The 20,591-nt window shown below is 39.0% G+C and overlaps 2 protein-coding genes and 1 non-coding gene across 4 annotated transcripts; 1 reads left to right on the top strand and 2 right to left on the bottom strand.

Annotated features, from left to right (window-relative positions):
- Positions 1–10,003: 10,003 nt before the first annotated feature.
- LOC143150417 (uncharacterized) lies at positions 10,004–11,094 on the bottom strand. The gene is made up of 4 exons (XM_076318684.1): positions 10,768–11,094; positions 10,503–10,649; positions 10,351–10,423; positions 10,004–10,264 (listed from the first exon to the last, which is right to left on the bottom strand). The coding sequence occupies exons 1-3, from the start codon at positions 10,916–10,918 to the stop codon at positions 10,365–10,367; spliced, it is 357 nt and encodes a 118-aa protein (XP_076174799.1). The 5' UTR covers positions 10,919–11,094; the 3' UTR covers positions 10,004–10,264; positions 10,351–10,364.
- A 6,098-nt stretch (positions 11,095–17,192) lies between these two features.
- Ics (ras suppressor protein 1) lies at positions 17,193–19,169 on the top strand. Of its 2 annotated transcripts, none has more exons than XM_076317969.1 (8): positions 17,193–17,427; positions 17,800–17,850; positions 17,925–18,045; positions 18,133–18,251; positions 18,328–18,410; positions 18,494–18,608; positions 18,712–18,844; positions 18,918–19,169. In XM_076317969.1, the coding sequence occupies exons 1-8, from the start codon at positions 17,283–17,285 to the stop codon at positions 19,000–19,002; spliced, it is 852 nt and encodes a 283-aa protein (XP_076174084.1). In that variant the 5' UTR covers positions 17,193–17,282; the 3' UTR covers positions 19,003–19,169. The 2 variants fall into 2 exon arrangements, with proteins under 2 accessions (XP_076174084.1, XP_076174085.1); XM_076317970.1 differs by having other exon boundaries at positions 17,295–17,638.
- A 609-nt stretch (positions 19,170–19,778) lies between these two features.
- Trnas-gcu (transfer RNA serine (anticodon GCU)) lies at positions 19,779–19,860 on the bottom strand. Its single transcript has one exon. It is a non-coding gene; the product is annotated as a tRNA-Ser (tRNA).
- Between the last annotated feature and the right edge of the window lie 731 nt (positions 19,861–20,591).

Genomic DNA, 20,591 nt, shown 5'->3' with positions numbered 1-20,591 from the left:
TCTTAAATTGGCCATTATTCCTACCTGACTACCAAGGGCAATGTGTTTCCTCCCCCCGCGACGGATATCCACCACGACCTTCCGGCTAATTTCCCTCGATCCCGATCGTAAATCATTCCTACCTAACCCCACTTCTCGTACTTTTATTTTTTTCGTTCCTCTTCGACGATAAGAAACAGAACGGCGCTGCACGTCATCGTTGACCCAAAGAAACCACAGTCGGGTTATTTCGCAAGTGAATATTTATTTGCACGAGGGGGGGGGGGGGATGATAAATTACATTTTCCAAGCGGGACGGGAATCGAATTTGTCTTCCGTCGCGACGAGAAAAATAGTATCGCGTTCGTTTATCCGGCAATCGTGATACGATTAAATTCAATTCGACTGGAGTTACAATTTGCCGCGATACCTTTATTTAATTTCGCGCTCGTTAAACGCCACATTCGGCCCGAACGAAAAAATAATTTACCACCTTTACTCGCTCGTTTTATCGCACTTAACCGAGCGTCGAAATTAAAATTTTCCTTAATTCGATTCAAATTGCGATCCGCTTGTTGGGATCGGATCGTTAAATAACAAGACGTATCGTCGTGCCGAAATAAATAAAAGAGAAACAGGAGTTGGAATACGGTTTCGCATGTACGATTCGTCCACGGGAGAATCGTCAACCATAATTACCATACTTTTTTCGCCACTACCCACGAGAGCCGGTTCTGCACGGCGCGGAGAAAAGAAAAAAATCATGAGTAATTAAATTACCGAACAAAACATCCGCATCCTCTCTCGGAAGAGAGCGAGTCCAGCTCTCGGATGGACGTGTCACGCGAGGCGGGGTACCCCAATAAAATCATGGTTCGATTCCGCCTTATGCTCCACATAAACCCGCCGCGCGGCGGCCAGGTTACTGGAAAAAAATCGTTCGTCGCTTTACCGACGACGACGACGACAACGACAACGACGACAGCGACGACGACGACGACAACGACGACGACGATCCCAGAAACTAGAATGACGCCGCAGTGGAATCGTGATCGTCTGTAATTGGAATGCCATCCGGGCGGCGGCGGTCGATTGATGAACGACGAAGTGGCTTGGATAGTCGTCCGTGGCATCATACCCGCGAGTCTACGTGAGCTACAGCGCCGTCCATGGACGGTGGTCCTGCAACATTGTTGCAGGAGTTAATTAAAGAAAGTTTAGAAATTTAAGGAACACGAGTATAATTCATATTTAAATTTTTCTTGGATTTAGAAGGTGGTCCTGTAACATTGTTGCAGCAGTTAATTAAAGAAAGTTTAGAAATTTAAGGAACACGAGTATAATTCATATTTAAATTTTTCTTGGATTTAGAAGGTGGTCCTGCAACATTGTTGCAGCCGTTAGTTAAAGAAAATTTAGAAATTTAAGGAACACGAGTATAATTCGTATTTAAATTTTTCTTGGATTTAGAAGGTGGTCCTGCAACATTGTTGCAGCAGTTCGTTAAAGAAAATTTAGAAATTTAAGGAACACGAGTATAATTCGTATTTAAATTTTTCTTGGATTTAGAAGGTGGTCCTGCAACATTGTTGCAGCAGTTCGTTAAAGAAAATTTAGAAATTTAAGGAACACGAGTATAATTCATATTTAAATTTTTCTTGGGTTTAGAAGAGAGAATCGTAGAAATATGGTACTATGCGTGAAATAAATTTTATATCAATAATCCTGAAACATTATTACGGTTGTTAGCCAAGAAAATTTTGAACTTGTGATGCTATTGGGTTGTTCAAAAAGTCATTTCGTTTTCCAAAATGGAGAATGTATAATTTAATAAAATGTTTACACAGTCTAAAAAAAATCGTGTTTCATTTTCACCAAAAGAAACGAAACTACTTTCCGAACAACTCAATATTTACATTTTGCATATGTATATAAGAGAGAATGGTAGGAGTATGGTAGTGTGCGTAGGATAACTTGTACAGTTCTTCAAAAATGGTGGACCTGTAACGTCATTTCCCACTTTAATTCAATCTACTCAAACTTGCTCTGAAAGAGTATGTAGAAATGACCGAATAGTACATGTATCGTACAGTATTGCTAAAGAATAATGGTTTTGTAGGGATTATTATAATTACTTAGCAGAAAAATTTAACACGCATTATTTTACTCAAATTTACACACAGGAGAGTGTATGGAGTGGCGAATAACGTATAACAGTGTAGGTGGATAGACCGTAATTAGTACTCAAGAATAGTAATCTTGCAGCGTTTTTGTGTAGTTCGATTTATTCCGCTTTAATCCATTCTGTTGCATGTCGTACCTAAATAAAACGAGGCGTATTAAAATGATGTAAAGTACGTGGCAGTACACGTGGGTATAACATAACAGTGCTGTTTAAGACGCTGCAACTTTATCGTAGCTATTTATCAGAAAAAATTTAACCAAGGAGGTTTTACGTAAATTGTCATGCAGAAAAGTATGCAAAAGTGACAGGATGAAATAGTACAGCGCTGATCAAGAATAGTGGCCTTACAACATTGTCGTTTCATCGATGTACCCTCATACAAGGAAAATTTATCACGCAGAATTATGTAAATTTGCACATAGTAAAAGCCATAAAAGTGTCAGAAATAACGCGAGAGACCACCCGGTTAAGTTGTACAGAGCATCTTATAAAATAACGGTCTTACAATATTGTTGATCTCTTGGGAGAAAAATATCAGCATACGGAATTATGTAAATTTACGGGAGGGAGGATGAGTACAAGAGGTAGAACCCGCGGTTATGTTGCATAACGTTGCTCGAGAATAGCGAGCTTGGAACATTGTTGCCCTGTCGATGCACCAACTTGCGTGGAAAATTTAGTACGCAGGACTATGTAAATTTGCGCGCAGAAAGATGCCTAGAAGTGACACAAATAACGTGGCAGTACGTTCGACTGAATTATACCTGCAACGTTGTTGCGTTGCTGTAGCTTCTTACAAGGAAAATTTAGCATGACTTTACTCTAAATTTACACGCAGGAAAGCGTATAGAAACGACTGAAAGAGCAACGAACGTTTATGGTACCTCGAGGCTACAGCTCTCCGCAAAAATGGTGCTCGGCAATATAATTGGAAATAATCGATCTTGAATTCATTGCAATCCCATTCTTAATTAAAATCACCATTGTATACTTCGAGACAATTTATCGTGCCGGCCTTTATCTCGGCAAAAGAATTCATGGAATCGATACGAAACACGATGAAAGTTTATGGAAATAAAATTACAGTTACATGCAAAAGTGGCATCCCGTGACATAACCGCAAATGGTGATCTTTCCCGACTTTGTGGCAGATTCAACTTTCTAAAGTATCTACTTACATTTTCACGCAGGAGAACGAGCAATCGCGATAAACAGAGCAATAGATGTTCACGGAATTGGCCTACAGCGTTGTACAAAATTGGTGTTCCATTATAATGAATTAATTACTGCCCTATTAATTCCATTGTGTTTACCCAAATTTGTCCAGAGACGACCAACGTGCACACAAACGAACCCGCATACTGTTGCGGAAAAATAATCCCCTGCGACGATCCCATTAATTACAAACAATCGTTTACTCGTTTACAATCCTATCCTCTATCATTGCGTAAGTTTATACTTCGAAGATAAATTTATGGTAGGAAGAGTAACGAGCGATTGTGAATTTTTATTCTACAAGTGCTATTCAAAAATGGTGGTCACAATTCTTGGAAAATACTGTTGACTTTTCTTTGCTGCTCGTACCTCCGTTTCAACATATTTGCATAGGGAAAAAATCCCAAGCAATGTAACTACAAAGGAACGCGGTGCATTTACAAGTGCGGCGCAGGTGCAATCTTCTGCAACGTTGTCATTAATTGTAGAAGGTCTTCTACTTCGGTATAGCTTCTTCCGTTACAAAGGGGATAGCGTGTTCACGTCTCTATCTAAATTTACGCGCAAAAGAACATAGAAGCGCGACAAAAAGATCAACGAACGCTTATGTAAGCAAAAGTACAGGCCTATGCAAATGCGTTGCACCAAGGGGACATTAGCGGATAAGGAACAATTTCCTTCCCACTTTATCGTAACTTCTTGCGCTACCGCATAAAATGTTCCCCGTGGGTTTTCATCTAAGCTCGTCGAGGCGACAAAAATCTTAATGAAGGTCAAGTTACAACGCTGCACAAAAATGATGTCCGACATCGCCGTGGGTAGCAAACGGTTCTTCTCGACTTTGTTGCGGCTACTTCCGCTATTAGCGTAGGGTTTCGTCCCGTAAATCTGTGTAAATTTACACGGGGTAAAGCACATAAACCGCAACAAGGGACGCAATAGACGTTTACGCGAGCAACACGAGACGATGTAGAAAAAGAAAATATCCTGCAGGATCATCGCAAATCGCATGCGACATTACTCAATTTTGTCGAGACTGCTTCCGCGATTGGGTGGAAAGTTTTCTTACGTTTCTCTTCAATTTTTCACGTGGGAAAGCGTAGGAACACGACAACAGGAACAACAGAAGTAAGCGTAGACAGTTACAGCAGCGTTCAAAAGATGTGTCCTATACTGAAATCATCCACTTATAATCAGTTGTAGCTCCTCTTGCATATTTTTGGCCGAATTTCTTCCGTACCCTAAAATGTATAACAGCTCTTTATTATAAATCTTAAATGCACAACAGATCTTATTATAAATCTGAAATTTACAGTAGATCTTATTATACATGTAAATCTCAAATGTGTATTATATATATCTCTATTTATATAGGGACAAATGTACAGCGCTGTTAAAAAATGATATTCCCATCTTCTTGTACCCGTAGCATCTACTTAAATACGCACAGAAGGACACGAATGTAGTGTGAACGTTGCACGTGCCGAGAGAGAACTATACAGACTTGTTTAAAAATAGTGTCCTACACTGTAGATCGTATACTTACAAAACCTCTCTTGAAATTGATTAGAGCTTCTTTGATCATTTCGTGGGAAGCTCTTGTCGGTTTATAGAAAGTAAGAATACAGCAATGTGGACGTTGCACGTACAGCGATAAAGAAATATAAGGCCTGTTCAAAAGGAGAGGCTCCATACTGTAATCATATACGAAGAGAATTTCTGAAATTAGAACATAAATAAGAAATTTCTTTTGTAAGATAGACAGACTTGCACGAACTTGTACGATATTCATTTGAAATACAGAATATGAAAACAATTTTTCACGACTTTAACAATTATTTTACAATTCACACGAGTAGCTTCTGTTCCATTTCTTCTTCATTTTTCCTCAGTAACCAAAGACAACACGATCCTTAAATACCGAACAATTCGGGCCACCGTACTCGAAACTTATGCGCGCTCGTCCCGAACGTCGGGTTGGTTGTATTATAACACTGTATGAAGACGACAGTAGCACAAGTTTAATTTTAGAAAATCAAGATATTTATTTAGCTAACTTGCAATTAGTTAGAAGTTGAAACCTGTCGTGACAAAGCTTTACGAAACGGTTGCACAAATTTAAGGTTGAATTCTGTGCATGGATTTGTTTCTTCACTTTTTGTTAATAAAGTTTCGTTTTTTTTATTCTTCGTTAAAAATTATGTTCCAAGCCCTGTACTCCATCGTCACAAACGTATTATCTTCTTCAACTTTTACTCTTTTTAAATAACAGTGTTACAATCCCCAACCGCACTTGTGAATTTTAATTAATTATTTATATTAACAGTATGCTTATGAATGCTAAGTGACGAGCAGCATTTCTTTAAGAAAGATCAAATTGAAGTTTCAAAGCAAGAAACAAGAAATTATTCGCTAAAAGAGCGTTTATATTACAATTTTAAAATAGCAAGGAGAATTAACTCTTTGCCCCCGCGGAGCTATTTTCTTTGTTATACAGATGTTTATTTTGCATCTACATGAATGTGATAAATGACACTTCCAAATATCATTTTACACTTTAGTACCTGACAACCTGTATCGATACAAATCGAATTGAAGTTTTAAAGCAAGAAACAAGAAGATATTCGCTAAAAGAGTGTTCACATTATAATTTTAAAGTAGCAAGGAAAATTAACTTTTTGCCCCCGCGGAGCTATTTTCTTCATCATACAAACGAAGCGTATTCCAAAAGCTTATTCCAAATGTCAATGTACACCGAGCGTGTTCCAAATGTCGGTGTACACTGAACGTGTTCCAAATGTCATTTTACACTGTATACCCGAAACCTTACATTAATATTTATTACATACTTCAAAATATTTACGGTGTTGTTACCCCGTCCCGGTGTTTCAATCGTACCCTACGAAAATTTCAGCGAAGGGAAGAGGAAGAGAGAGAGAAAGAAAGAGAGAGTGAGAGAATATGGAACGCGGCACAGAGGGAAAAAGAGCACGGCGAAAAACAATGTTTTCAAAGCGTACGCAAGGACAAACCGCAGAGCCCGGTGGATGCACGCGCGAAATAAACGCGGTCTCGCGAAGAAGCATATAAATAAGCGGAGTCGCCCGCGTACGCGCGCGTGCAGTTGCGCGCCGCGCCGCGCCGCGCCGTACGCCTCGTGTGTCTCGCGATGGAATCCAGTTTGCCGGGGAGTTTTTGCAAAACCGTCGGTGTGCACGTCGAGAGCACTGATTCCCGGACAACGTGACGCAATTATGCAACGTACGGTCGGCTCTACCCTCCCCCCACTCTTTCTCTCTGTCTCTCTGTCTCTCTCTTCCACCGCGCCGTGTGGTTCGATACTATCGTTGACCTTGAGGCCCTCGAACACCATCCAGCGCCGGTTGGTTCGCGCGGCCTTGCGCCGCGGCTCGGTGCATCACGAATCGACTTCGGGATGCGACCCTGGTCTGGGTCTTAGGAGGCTCTAAGCGTGCTGTACGGCTGGTTATTGAAATAAATAGGCATAACGCCATCCCGTTCGGCCAGACTTTATTTAGATTTCGTCGTATAAAACGATCTTACCGGCCGGGACGGTGGCGTCTCCTCCTTTCCCTCCTCTCCAGCCTCCCCCCTTAGGGGATTAAGTGGCCAGGACGGGATAAGCCCCGCGGAATTTGGTATTTATGCCGAGGTTCGTCGATAGACTGGAAACTTGGTCTTATTGTGATACTGTGCGCAGGCGCGGGTGCTGCTACAATGTCAAAGAGAAAAGAAACTAATTTAATTAACGAACAGCCCGACGGGGCTGTTAAGAACGGGATGTTATTATCAGCGTACGTCCTCCAGGCTGACTGGCGAGATTTCGTTGGACTTACGGTGTACTGAGGTATGGCAGCTAGGGCGGGGATGTGCTACCGAGAACCTTGGATTATGCGCAGCAGGGATTTTCATTGGGTTTTGTGTCCGGTGCGGGAGAATTTGTTGCCGAGGGAGATTATTCTCGGCGTTGCCTCGATAAGTGGTCGGATGTTTCCCTCTGTAACTGAACCAGAGTCGTCGCTACTACTGTTGCTATATATCATCATCTACAGTTGATAGGTGGAGAATTGGACCTAGAACCTAGTGTCATTGCCCCTCTGTATGACAACCAGAGTCATCTCCACCACTACTGTTACTATATATATCATCATCTACAGTTGATAGGTGGAGAATTGGAGCTAGAAACTAATCTCCTTGCCCCTCTGTATGACAACCAGAGTCGTCTCCACTATTACTGTTGCTATATATCATCATCTACAGTTGATAGGTGGAGAATTGGACCTAGAACCTAGTGTCATTGCCCCTCTGTATGACAACCAGAGTCATCTCCATCACTACTGTTGCTATATATCATCATCTACAGTTGATAGGTCTAGAATTGGACCTAGATTCCTTGCCCCTCTGTATGACAACCAGAGTCATCTCCACCACTACTGTTGCTATATATCATCTACAGTTGATAGGTGGAGAATTAGACCTAGAATCTAGTCTCCTTGCCCCTCTGTACGTCAAACAGAGTCATCTCCACCACTACTGTTACTATATATATATTATCATCTACAGTTGATAGGTGGAGAATTAGAGCTAGAAACTAATCTCCTTGCCCCTCTGTATGACAACCAGAGTCATCTCCACCACTACTGTTGCTATATATCATCATCTACAGTTGATAGGTGGAGAATTAGACCTAGAATCTAGTCTCCTTGCCCCTCTGTATGACAATCAGAGTCATCACCACTACTGTTGTTATATATCATCATCTATAGTTGGAAGGTGGAAAATTAGTTGTACCAAAGGCCTAGTCTCCAGTTTGTAGGGACATGATAACTTACGATCTCCGCATAGTAGGTGTCTAGGTTAAGTCCAGAGGCGAAGCTTGATGTACCTACGGGAAAAAAGACTATTAGTAAAAATATTTTTCGACTCGAATGTAATATTTGTACATTCTAGATCCATCCTTCTTTATTTACTATTTTAATCGAACCGTTCCAGGTATTATAAATTAACACGATGATTTGGCAAATCATTCGCAAAGTTATAGCATCGACATGTAGAATTACAGAATGGAACAGATGTTCCCTATTTCAAGGTCTAAATTATATTTCATTCCATTTGCAATAGACGCCTAATTGGTAGGAGCACGCTCGCAGAAATATCTACCGTATTGCCAACAGCTAGGCGCGTTTCGAACCGCAAATGCATTCACCGGCGCATTCGATTGCATTGTATGTTAAAGTGTTAATGTATAGCATTACGCGCAAATTACAGGTGGCTCGACGCGAATCATGAATCTTGAACTGTTAATTTACATGCAGCATGAAATAACGATCTCGTCGCAGCCGTTGGTTAAATGGATTATCTAATGTGCTTTTCATTTTTTATGATCCGATCGCTTACACGTGCAATGCAATTCTATCTGCGGGTTCTTTTATAATTGTCGACGTTGCAACGTACCGTGAACTATTTTGTAAACGCTCATAATTTAAAAAAGAACAAAAAATATAACCTCAATTATTTAAGTTGGATACTACTCTTTACTTCATAAAATTGATTTCCAACCTAGAGGAATATTGAACATTCTTTAATAAAGTATAAAATATTATTTTATGAAGTTACATCTCTACCAATACAACTAACAAAATAGATAATCCCCGTTGGATAATATAACGATACTTATTTTTATAAAATGTAACCCTTACCTGGAAAGATGTCGACGTTGACTTTTGCATTCTACATCGTAGGTTATCCTGTATGCGATAACAGGGGATTCCACGATGCAAAAGGGTTCATTCCTCAAGAAATTCCTCGCAAATCCGAAAGACTCGCGCGCAAACCCTGTGCAACGAGTAGCACCGACTCGTAATTGGTCCCCAAATCGATCGTCGACCCGATACAACAAAGGTTGAACGGTAGCTGGGTCCGCGTGTGCAGCCGGCCCATTCCAAAAGAATCAAAGGAAAATGAGAAATGAACGAAAAAAAGAGGAAGTAGCGGGGCCTCGACAGCCTCTCCCCGTAACACCTGCTGGCCGTGTCGTAACTTGTCTGACATCCTCATTGCCGAAAACAGAAGCTGCTTGTGCCCGGATCGGTCGGGTATACCGGTATCTCATAACGGCCTGCGCCGTGAAAATGGTGTTTTAAATTGCACGACGGCGTTATATCGACGCCTTATTAACGCCGGGGACAGGTTCGCCGTCTGTGAACACCAGATTTCTCGGAACTCGCACAGGAAGCATAGAGTTCGCGAAACCTGGTAGCACCCTTTTTCTCGAAAAGTGTGCGCGCCTCTCGTTCATCTTTCTGGATTTTTCACGACGATCCTAACCTTAATCCACGTCCCTGATATTTGACTAACCCGAAGTCAGTTTACTTCTTTACGATCACTGGGAAATATTCTGTTAACATTGCAATTAAAATAGGTAGGGTTAAGTTAACGAACGAAATGTTTCGGGAAAGGTTCGAAGAATTCCAGGTTAGGTATCGCTCAATAGACACGAAGGATTTATAGATTATATTATCTTTTTAAAATATCAATTGATCCTTCAATTGTAGAATATTTAATTCTATTTTATAGTATATTTATTAGAACGTTGTTCGGATTATTATAATTCGTATTTCAACTACGTATAAGGTGTGCAATACTGGTGTGTAATTCTTTTTCTTACTGAATAAAGGGACACATAGTCCCGTGTTGTTGTTGATAATTAAAAAGATATGTAGGTTAAGTCGTTCTGGAGATTCGAATATCATCATTTTGTTCAATGGACGTGCTGAGCAGTTACATCCTCTGATAAAGCCAAAGAGAATGACTTGTGCTGTTCGAGATCGTTCAATCGATCCAAACGGTTCTCCTCTACAATTACTTTGTTAAATTACAGAATACTCCGTTAGTAATTAATTCGCGAAAATATCTCCCAATTTCCTAATGGATACTAAAAGGTGTCTTACCATACGTAGCTCATTTATAGATTAAGCCGCCTCGAACAGTGACGAATTCGTTTGCACGAATTCAGCTTCGCGTCTACGGGAAGTTTATTTTATTCAACAGTCTTTAATGCACTTGGTTTGCGGTGCTGTATTTAAAGTAAACATTCAATTACCCCGCGGGAAGATAAAGCGCGCAAAGAAGGCGAGGCGCAGCTGAACAAACCTAACCTCCAAGTTGTCGAACAACAGCACTCTGGCACACGGTCCGGGGCCGGTGGTTCGACGATCAAAAGTCTCCGGTTCCGGCAGTTTGGGTTTTGCTGAAACGAGAACGCAACGCGATCTTAGAGATGCAGCGCTACCAAGTGCATTCTGATACACGAGAGGAGGCGGGGTGGCTAGAATCTCTGCGGTCTGCTATATCTATTTATAGCGTACGCCATACTAATGCATATGCGCCTATGCACCGCGCTAACACCGCGTCCCGAGCATAACGGGCTTTTACATGCTGCACTGGATATTCCACGTGGACTCTCCTCCTGCACCCCACGCCAGAATCCCCTCTCCCCGAGCCGTCTCCTCTTCGCATCGTTCACAGGATTCCCCGGTTCTCGTACCACCGCTGATGCCCGCGGAAATCTCCCTGCTGTACGCGCGCGTGCGAACGCACGTGCGCCTGCCCTCAAAGGTATGCACCGAACGCGTAGATTTATGTACGGGCACAGGTCTGGCCGCGTGAACTTCACACTTTTCCTCGAGCAGAGTTATCGACGACCGTACGTATTTATCGATCGTTTTCACTCGAGGTGTTCCGCGCGGAACGACACGAGACACGTTCGAATTCGAAGTACACACTGCGATCGAAATAAACATTCCAGGCCCGCGGAGTCCCCTAGCGGCTGCGTGAGTCGAATCGCAATCGACTGGCTGCTCAAGGACACTGAGCAATCATCCCCACTACATGCCCAACGCCTGTCACCTGTCGCTGTCTCTCGCTGGCAAAGCGGCTCGCGTTTGGTCTCGTTCACACTTGAGAAAGCAATTCAATTGTTAGCCATTTAATTACTGACAACGGTCACTTTGCGTCTTTAAAATGTAAATGTTTCTCTCCTTTGCGCGAAGATATAGTTCCCCCGGTTGCTCTGCAAAATGTCCGATAGCCGATCAGGAACCACTAGTGTTGACGATAAAAACATACTCACACTTTACAGTCTGGAAACATTCTCTCGTCGAGTTTTACACATTCTAAACTGCCCGAGTTTACAAATAAAATATACGCTTTCGTATCCGAAATGCATCTACATTCTCCGCGACGAAAATCGTTTTACGAAACTTTTAATTGCTTCTTTACACGTGTATCCGAGAATATCCGTTTCTCGACACGATCGAAGCAGGTACTTACTGGTTTTAAGTTAGATTATCGCCTATCGATTGTATACTTCGTTCGAAAGAGATCCTCGAGAGAAATAATACCGATATTCTCTGTTATAAATATCTCCTTATCGATAAATCTTAAGGGGCCAACTTCTTAGTCTTCTAGGTCAAGTTATCGCCTGTCAATTTCATCTGCCGTTGATTGGTTAGGTTATATATTCGTTCCATTAAAAAGTCACGTTAAAACGAACGAACTATAAAGAGGGAATTAAGTTTCTTGTCTTGACCGGCTGATAAACGACTCCACGTAAGACATCTAAATATCACGAGACTTGAAAAGTTCCCCGCACCCCCGAGCACGAAATTTACGTCCGATTCGCAAGCGTCGCAAACGAATATAAGAGTGTTGGGGAGCTATGTACGTCTCCGAGACCTCGGGCGTTATAACTTCGGCAGTTGTTACTTATAAATTACCATCGCGGCAGTTATAACTCATAGACTGTACGACGCCTTTATAACTTATACCCAGGCCGTATAAGTTATAAACGCCGTGCATGTAATTTATATGTTACGACTGCCGATGTTATAAAGCGCCACGGCGAGCCAACAAACGGCATTATTTAATACGAGATTAATTTGAAGCCGACAATATCGAAAGTTTCTTATCATGGTAACGATCCCGTGGTGTGTATCGACGTCTCGTACCGCTACGTCCCTTTGTACTGTCGTTCGACACTACGCTTCAAGTTTCATGAACGTTGTGTTTATATTTAATCACGTGATGTGACGACCTTCTACTACACGTGCGCATTCGCTTCGAAAACAATCCGATCTCAATGCTTATTGCTTTCACATCTAGATTCGGACACAATGTGAAATAATATTGAATACACAATGTATTCCAATTGAACGACTTTCTCCATTAATATAAAAATAACATCGCACCTTTTCTTACACTTCCACGTAAAGCTCTGATGACACCCATATAATCGTGGAACAATGTTCCAATTTCAATTTACCGATAGAGCGTAACACGTTCGAACGTGATCTTTCGAACGTAAACACGTCTCTAACCTAGAAAACTGTAAACGAATTACATGAACGTTCGTAAGAATCATACCGCAATAATAAACAATTTTAAGAACCGGAAGTTCGCGGATCACTCGTCGATATAAAAGATTCTCAGCGTGGTCACGGTGTAATCACTGCCATTACAAGCATAATATTAGGTGGACCGGAAAGTAATGTCGTTTCTGCGCATGTCACTATTTGATTGTCATTTGTCAGCTCATTGTGTACATTAAAGTCGTAGCAAAGACATTCTGAGGTTATAGTGACTTGTTTAGTTGTAAATAATTAAATTTAAAATTTTTCTTTACAATTTTGGGTGAAATGGCCAGCCAAATACCAGAAGAGGTACATATCCGGCATTGCATGCTTTTTGAGTTTCGCAAGGGTAGTAACGCAACAGTTGCTACCAAAAACATTTGCGATGTTTATCCAAATGCATTAGACGTTCGTAATTGCCAAAGGTGGTTTTCCAAGTTCAAATCCGGTAATTTTGATCTTTCCGACTCGTATCGATCAGGAAGACCAACAACGTTAGACAATGACGTGTTAAGTGCGGAAGTGGAAGCAAATCCGTGTCAGACAATCGAGGAATTGTCAAACAGTCTTAACCAACCTTGGTCGACCATCCAAGAACATTTGCAGCAGATTGGGAAAGTAAGCAGAGCAGGTGTTTGGGTCCCGCATAATCTGTCCGAAGAGAACAAGGCTAACCGATCCACCACATGCAACTTATTGCTTCAACGGCACAATACAGAAGCGTTTTTTGATCGCTTGATCACCGGAGATGAAAAGTGGGTTCTTTATGATAATCCAAAACGCAAAAGGCAGTGGCTCTCTCCAAATGAATCGCCACAAAGTACTGCTAAGCCAGGTTTACACCCCAAAAAGGCCCTTTTGTGTGTTTGGTGGAGTATTCGCGGCGTTGTTCATTTTGAAGTGCTGAAACCTGGACAGACTGTGAATGCAGACCTTTACTGTGAACAATTAGATCGTGTAAATAAATCTTTAATTGAAAAGTGGCCAGCGATTGTCAAGAGAAAAGGCGTTATTCTGCAACACGATAATGCAAGACCGCACTGCGCAAGACGAACCTTGGCAAAAATTAATGAATTGGGGTGGGAGGTACTGCCTCACCCACCATACTCGCCCGATGTTGCACCATCGGATTTCCATTTATTCCGATCGCTTCAACACTTTCTAAGTGGCAAAAGATTTGCAAATTTGGATGATATTCAAAATGCCATCTCTGTATATTTTGCTCAAAAACCAATTGATTTTTATCGATCCGGCATTGAAAATTTGCACACTAGATGGCAAAAGGTTGTTGATAATGAGGGTGATTATATCATTGATTAAAAATAAAAACTCGTTAAAAATTTATGTGTTTGAATTTAATGTAAGGAAACGACATTACTTTCCGGTCCCCCTAATATAATAGAAACGCTGCAATGTTCGATCGTGCTGCGAACGAAGCTTGAATATCGACAAACGTTTTTCACGGACGATGTAACGAGATTTGCTTTTTCGCGTGGCGAGACCGGTCACGGTGACGGTAAATTGACCGATAATGTTGCTTGGCACTGATTGCCGGATAGCAATGATGGATGCACAAGGGGCGCCCCTCGGCATGGTCTGTCCTTTACCATGTACGCCAAGGTCGCTAACCTTAGCGAGCCCTCGGGTACTCTTTGGCGCCACACTCTCTTCGTACTTTTAGCCTGACTCTGTGTTGTTGCAGCCGTTGTCCCGGCCGCGGACAAAACACTGCCCGGACTTGGCCGAACGAAACGACGCGGCTCTTCTGGGTTAGAATCCTCCAGGGGAGTTTCTAGAATTTATACGAACGGGTCCGAAGGATATATCGATAGTAATCGATACGTGATTTGGACGAGTACGTCGATTATCGGAAGTTATAGGAGCAATTTAACGATGTTCCCTGTTGTTAGATTATTTTTTTTTGTTCACCCTTTAAAAATGTTTAGCAGTATTTTATTCGAATAAGAAAAAATGGACGGTTTATATTTGTATATAATATGATTGTATTATTGTGTTATGTAAGGAATGTATTTGTATTGAAATAAAAAATTGTTTAAACTCAACGTGTCTATTTATATTATATCCCATTCTCGTAATGCAGTTTATTTAGTTACTTATTTCTGAGTCGTTACGTTAAGTATTATTGCCCGAATAAATGTAGACTCGATTCTTAACGATTGTCGTGCGAAATTCATTTTTCATCAGAAATAACGATTCATTTCGAAAATTGATATTATTTGTTTTTCCGAAGTAACTAGGCGGCTATTTCCATTCGCTTATGCTTTTGGACGTCGCTCAACTCATGCGGAACACACTTATCCATCTTCTTTACTTTATCAATCTTTGCCAAGTGACGAACGATCGTCGAATGGCTAACATTCATTTGCGAGGCTATCTCGTGTACTGCTTGACGCGGATTATTTTCAACAAACCCGTTTATGATTTCATTATTTACAATTTTCAGTAGTCTTCCCTTTGCTTGGTTTCTAATTACATATTGCCAACATTGAATTTTTAAAATCGATGCTGACAACTTACATTAACATAATCTTTACCAAATAGTAATTTATTTTTTCCGGTATTTTTACTACATTATTGCAATCGATTTGAATTCGTAAAAATATCATTCGATAGTTCGGAATACTTATTATGCGATATTAGAATTATATAACCTAATGTTTCGGACGTTCCCCGATTTTTAAAATGATAAGTAAATAATTCTATTATGTTTTGTTGATAATTTATGATAATTAAAATAAAACAAAAATATTTTGGTGGTCATAAATCATACATATCTTTCACTTGTCCGAAATGATGCTTAAACTTTTGACACGAATTCTGTAGCACAAATAAAGTATTACATACTCGGACTAATGCGTAACACTATAACCTCAAAGTTTGCCTTACATTTTAATGCTTATTCACACTTTAAGAATAGAAACAAGTATTGAAAATTAAAATTATGCTTTATCAGAATTTTTCTGTAATGTAACAATTAAATAAACTCGTTAAATCTAATAGTAATTTCTAATTCTGCAACTAAATTGACAGAATTAAATAATAAATCTTGTTTACTTGTTTGTAATTGCTCTGCTATTGAATTTCCAAAAACGTGAACGAGACACGTAACCTGTGTAAAATAAATCCGTGTCAATCAACAGCCGGAAGATGTGTGTCTTCGGTCCTTGATCTCGTTCCCTTTTAAGAGCCGCGAGTAAAATTTCTTTCCTTTTTTTTTGCTCTTCTTATTATCGTTAATATCACTGGTCGCACATCGCTGTTCCACTGAAACCATCTTGGAATGCGAGCCGCTCCGATTTCAACCGCAATTCGACCGGGCAAAAATTCTTAACATTACTAAAACCGGCCGATGAGGTTATCGAATCATCCGCTCGGTATCGGCCTGTAATTACGAGACGCAATTACATAAACAGCTTTTTTATCTTCACTAATTAGCCACACGCGTTTCACGTTGGATTATAATCATTGGTTATACTTCGTTTCTACTCGTTAATCGAATAATCGTTTCGATGACAAGCTACTTCTACTGATCCAGGGCGATGTGCCCCTCTTCTGTCACAGAAAGTACATGTCTGTAGAAATGTAGAATTCTTTAGGAGCGAAAAGAGATATATAATATATTTCCTATGATTAAAAAAATATATACTTAGACGAAAATCGGAACTTGTGTCGCCATCTCTTGGGATATGGGTGTGTAGAGTAAGCATGCATTGGATGGTAAATTTATAAAATATTAATCATTCGATAGTTGTTAAAATTATATAAAATTAAATAGACTTTTTTTGTAATAGGAATATGATTTTACGAATTTTCTGTAAATGCATTCTTTTCTGCCCATTCATTTCAAGCGTAGCATACAATGCAATGAAACTGTAATATATGTTTAAAATCAACAACGTGGAAGTCTCAAGGTCCCTAAATATCGTATTTCATGATTATTATAGGAATTTTAATGATGGACTAAAAATTCTAAAAATAGTTAAGAAAATCTATCCGTGAAATATAATATACAATGCAAAGTCTACGTTATTCGATACTTTAAATTTGATTTAAAGCAGTGGAAAAATTATTCCGTACAAATCTGGGGATATGAATCCATGTTTCCTAATTTCGTTAACAATAATACAATTGCAATTTATGTTTTATTTTCAATAAATTCTATAATAAAACAAAACGTAATTTTATTCGTAACGTTAGAATCCTGATTTTATCTCATAAAGAATCTATGAAATATTATTCGAAACAAACAGGAAGGAAGTTAAAAATCCCTATGAATGAATATATTTTTGGAGCAAAATTTTCAAGGCACTCGGTCGCCATCTGCCGGTGATCGATGTTAAGATCTCACCCGCAAGATAAAACGAAGTCAGTGAAGTCAGTGCGTGAAGTCGCGGGAGGTGCGCGCATGGTTATTTAAAGCTCACGGACGCGTTGGTACAATTGCGCGCGCAATGAATCAGGCACCAGTGTCGTGTATTCCAGCCGGGAAGATGTCAAAAGCGAAAAAGGTGCTCGACGAGGCCCGCGAGATCCAAAATCCGGAGCTGGATCTCGCAGACAAGGGTATCTCGACATTCGAGGAGATGCCTGGATTGCGTGAGTCTTCCATACCCTCGTGGGCCCAGTTCTGTTCGCCAAATTAGGCAACTTGTCTTGACTGGTTTTTTGGAGCGGATGGAAATCCGAGGTGGCCATTTGTCACTGCCCACGAGGTGGGCGTGTCGACGCATGCGCGCCAAATTACTTTAAACGATAACAATAATTCAAAACACCGATGACGAAATTATTAAGAAAAATTCTCTCCCTTGTAATTACTTCAAACATTGCTATTAATATTAATATTATTGTCATCATTAAATAATATTGTTAATATCATTATATTAACATAATAATTTTCATTCGTTTAAATGTTTGGTACTTTATCTCTTTACATTTTAAGATATATATAAATTTGTCTTTTCTTTCTAGTTACTATGATCAACATAACTAGATTGACTTTAAGCCACAATAAGATACAAGGTAAATTGCTGTGGTAACATTTAAGTAGGTAGCGTACAACAAAATGTACTATCACAAATACCTTCTTTGTACAGCCGTACCACCAGGCCTGGCAAATTTGGTCAATCTGGAAATATTGAATCTGTTTAACAATCATATTACCGAGCTTCCTGTATCATTGTCACAGATGCCAAAACTGCGCATCCTTAATGTAGGGTGAGTTCTTTGTCTGGATGTACTATAGTTGTTGTGTAAATGATTCAAAGACCGAGTATTTAAGGAGTGATTTAAATAAACTTACAGAATGAATAGGTTGGATGTACTTCCACGTGGATTTGGTGCATTTCCAGTATTAGAAGTTTTAGATTTGACATACAATAATCTGAACGAGAAAAATTTACCAGGAAACTTTTTCATGATGGGTTAGTATACGATCAAAATTTAAGAAATGCTATGTCCTTATTCAGGTATAAGCTGTAATTATGCTTGTCATTACAGAAACATTAAGAGCACTTTATTTGGCTGACAATGACTTTGAATATTTACCTCCTAAAATTAGACAATTGAAGAATTTACAAATTGTAAGTACAAAAGCACTTTTATAACTGATTCGCTCTGTTTCTATTACTTAGAGACTTATACTTGATTTTTAATTTTATTCCAGCTTGTACTAAGAGAGAATGATTTAATAGAATTGCCACCAGAAATAGGTGAATTAATGCGATTGAGAGAGTTACATATTCAAGGAAATCGATTAACAGTTTTACCACCAGAAATAGGTATTATTTATAAAATAAGAAGCATAATTGTGAAATTCATATTATAAAACATATAGAACAGTCATAAGTTACATTGTGAAGATACCTAAAAATCGTATTATAGGAAATCTGGACTTAGTGAGTAATAAAGCAGTATTTAGAATGGAGTTTAATCCATGGGTGACACCAATTGGAGATCAACTGCAAGTGGGTATATCTCACGTTATGGATTATATTCGATCTGAAACATATAAATAGTGAGTATTAAAAATTGTCTTTTTATATTTTAAATATATGTTGAAATACGGTATATTTATTTCTTTTTTCTAGCGTATATAATCGACACCAGAACGCCAAAGGTCCGCCACCGCCAAGTGAAAACGATAAAAGTAAGAAAATATCCCGTGTTCGTTAACACGAAACAGAAAGTAATTAACGTTCAATATATATTTTTAAACTAACTTATAACATGACCAGTCTTACTTGACTGCCAGTAACCTTATACAATTTGTAATATCTCTGCAATCAAAATGGTGCCTTAGCGTATGTACAATTAATATAAAAATATATTTTTATTCTGCATTTAAACTCTCGATGTATAAATATAACATATTAATTTATTATATACTGCAATTGCGTAATATATTGTATTATCTAAACTTGTTAAATGTACGCTAAATGATATTTTTATAATGACTGGATAGTAAATAATTTGTATAATAAATTATACTTTAGAATGACACAACTGATTCTTTTTATTTCAAAAGAATACAAATAGCAGCTCTCTTGAATAGCGTTCTTAGAAGTGATGTCGACTTTTACTGAATTAATTTTTTCATCCAAATAATTTCCTTACATTAGATATAGTCAAATGACCTATCGCGGTAGGTAGGTCAAATTGCATATATTTTTTGGCAAAATAAAAATAAAATAAGTAAGAGAGAAATAAATATTGAAACATACATTGAAAGTAAATCATAATAAAAGTCGTAAAATCAAATGGTGATGCGATAACGTCGTAGTTACGAAATTCTGCCTGTCTAGAAATTTTAAAAAGAGTAATTTGACTTGTCGTGGTAGGTTTAGTGTTAAATAGATGCGTTTAATAAGTATTTGAACGTGGGCGTTGCGTCGATGCATTTGAATTAATAAATTTAATTAAATACAGTTTTACTAACACCAAAAATTAGTCGACGAGGATGGGATTCGAACCCACGCGTGCAGAGCACATTGGATTAGCAGTCCAACGCCTTAACCTCTCGGCCACCTCGTCTGTTGGTACATGGAACGAAACTGTCCTTCGAACAGGGGTGGCTACCCTTAACGATTGAACTAAATATTTTATCAGAGCGTCGTTATAGATCCTCGAAAATTTATGACCGAATCGAACATTTTAATTTATTTCCTTTGAATTTGTTGAAATTAAAAATCAATTTATACTTTTTTAGATTAATTAAAATTACAGAGAAATTAATTTGTTTTCTTTCAGCAGAAATTAATTTACTTCCCTGTTAGTAGACTAAAGCATTGTTTCCTACCTACTAGAGAAATCAATATGAAATTTTGTTTCTTTTACTCCGTACGAAGAATATGAATATATGAACAATTATGCTCCCTAGTTAGTTCGAATAATGGAGTTGCTACTGTATTTTACCAAATACATGTTCACGTTGTTCAATTGACATATCAATTACTTCACGATAATTACGATCGTCACTCAGCAACGAAACAAAATTTCCGTGGAAGATATCTCGTATATTCAGTTAGATTCGATCGTTCAACTTGTCAACTTGGTTCGTTCATCTCATCTCTCATTACCGCATCAATTCATTAAGGAAACATCAAGATGGTAACTATTACTCTACCTTCTATGATATTAAATGAAAATGAGTAACGACTCGTATAAACTGTAACACACTATCTGAATGTTCATCTGTAATATACTATGAAAAATAAAAAAAAAATGATCCTTCGTTTCTCGACGAGTAAATACGAAGTATCTTA

The sequence above is a fragment of the Ptiloglossa arizonensis genome, chromosome 8 (genome assembly GCF_051014685.1).
Source record: "Ptiloglossa arizonensis isolate GNS036 chromosome 8, iyPtiAriz1_principal, whole genome shotgun sequence".
Lineage (NCBI taxonomy): Eukaryota > Metazoa > Arthropoda > Insecta > Hymenoptera > Colletidae > Ptiloglossa > Ptiloglossa arizonensis.
This window is presented reverse-complemented; position numbering and strand designations above follow the sequence as displayed.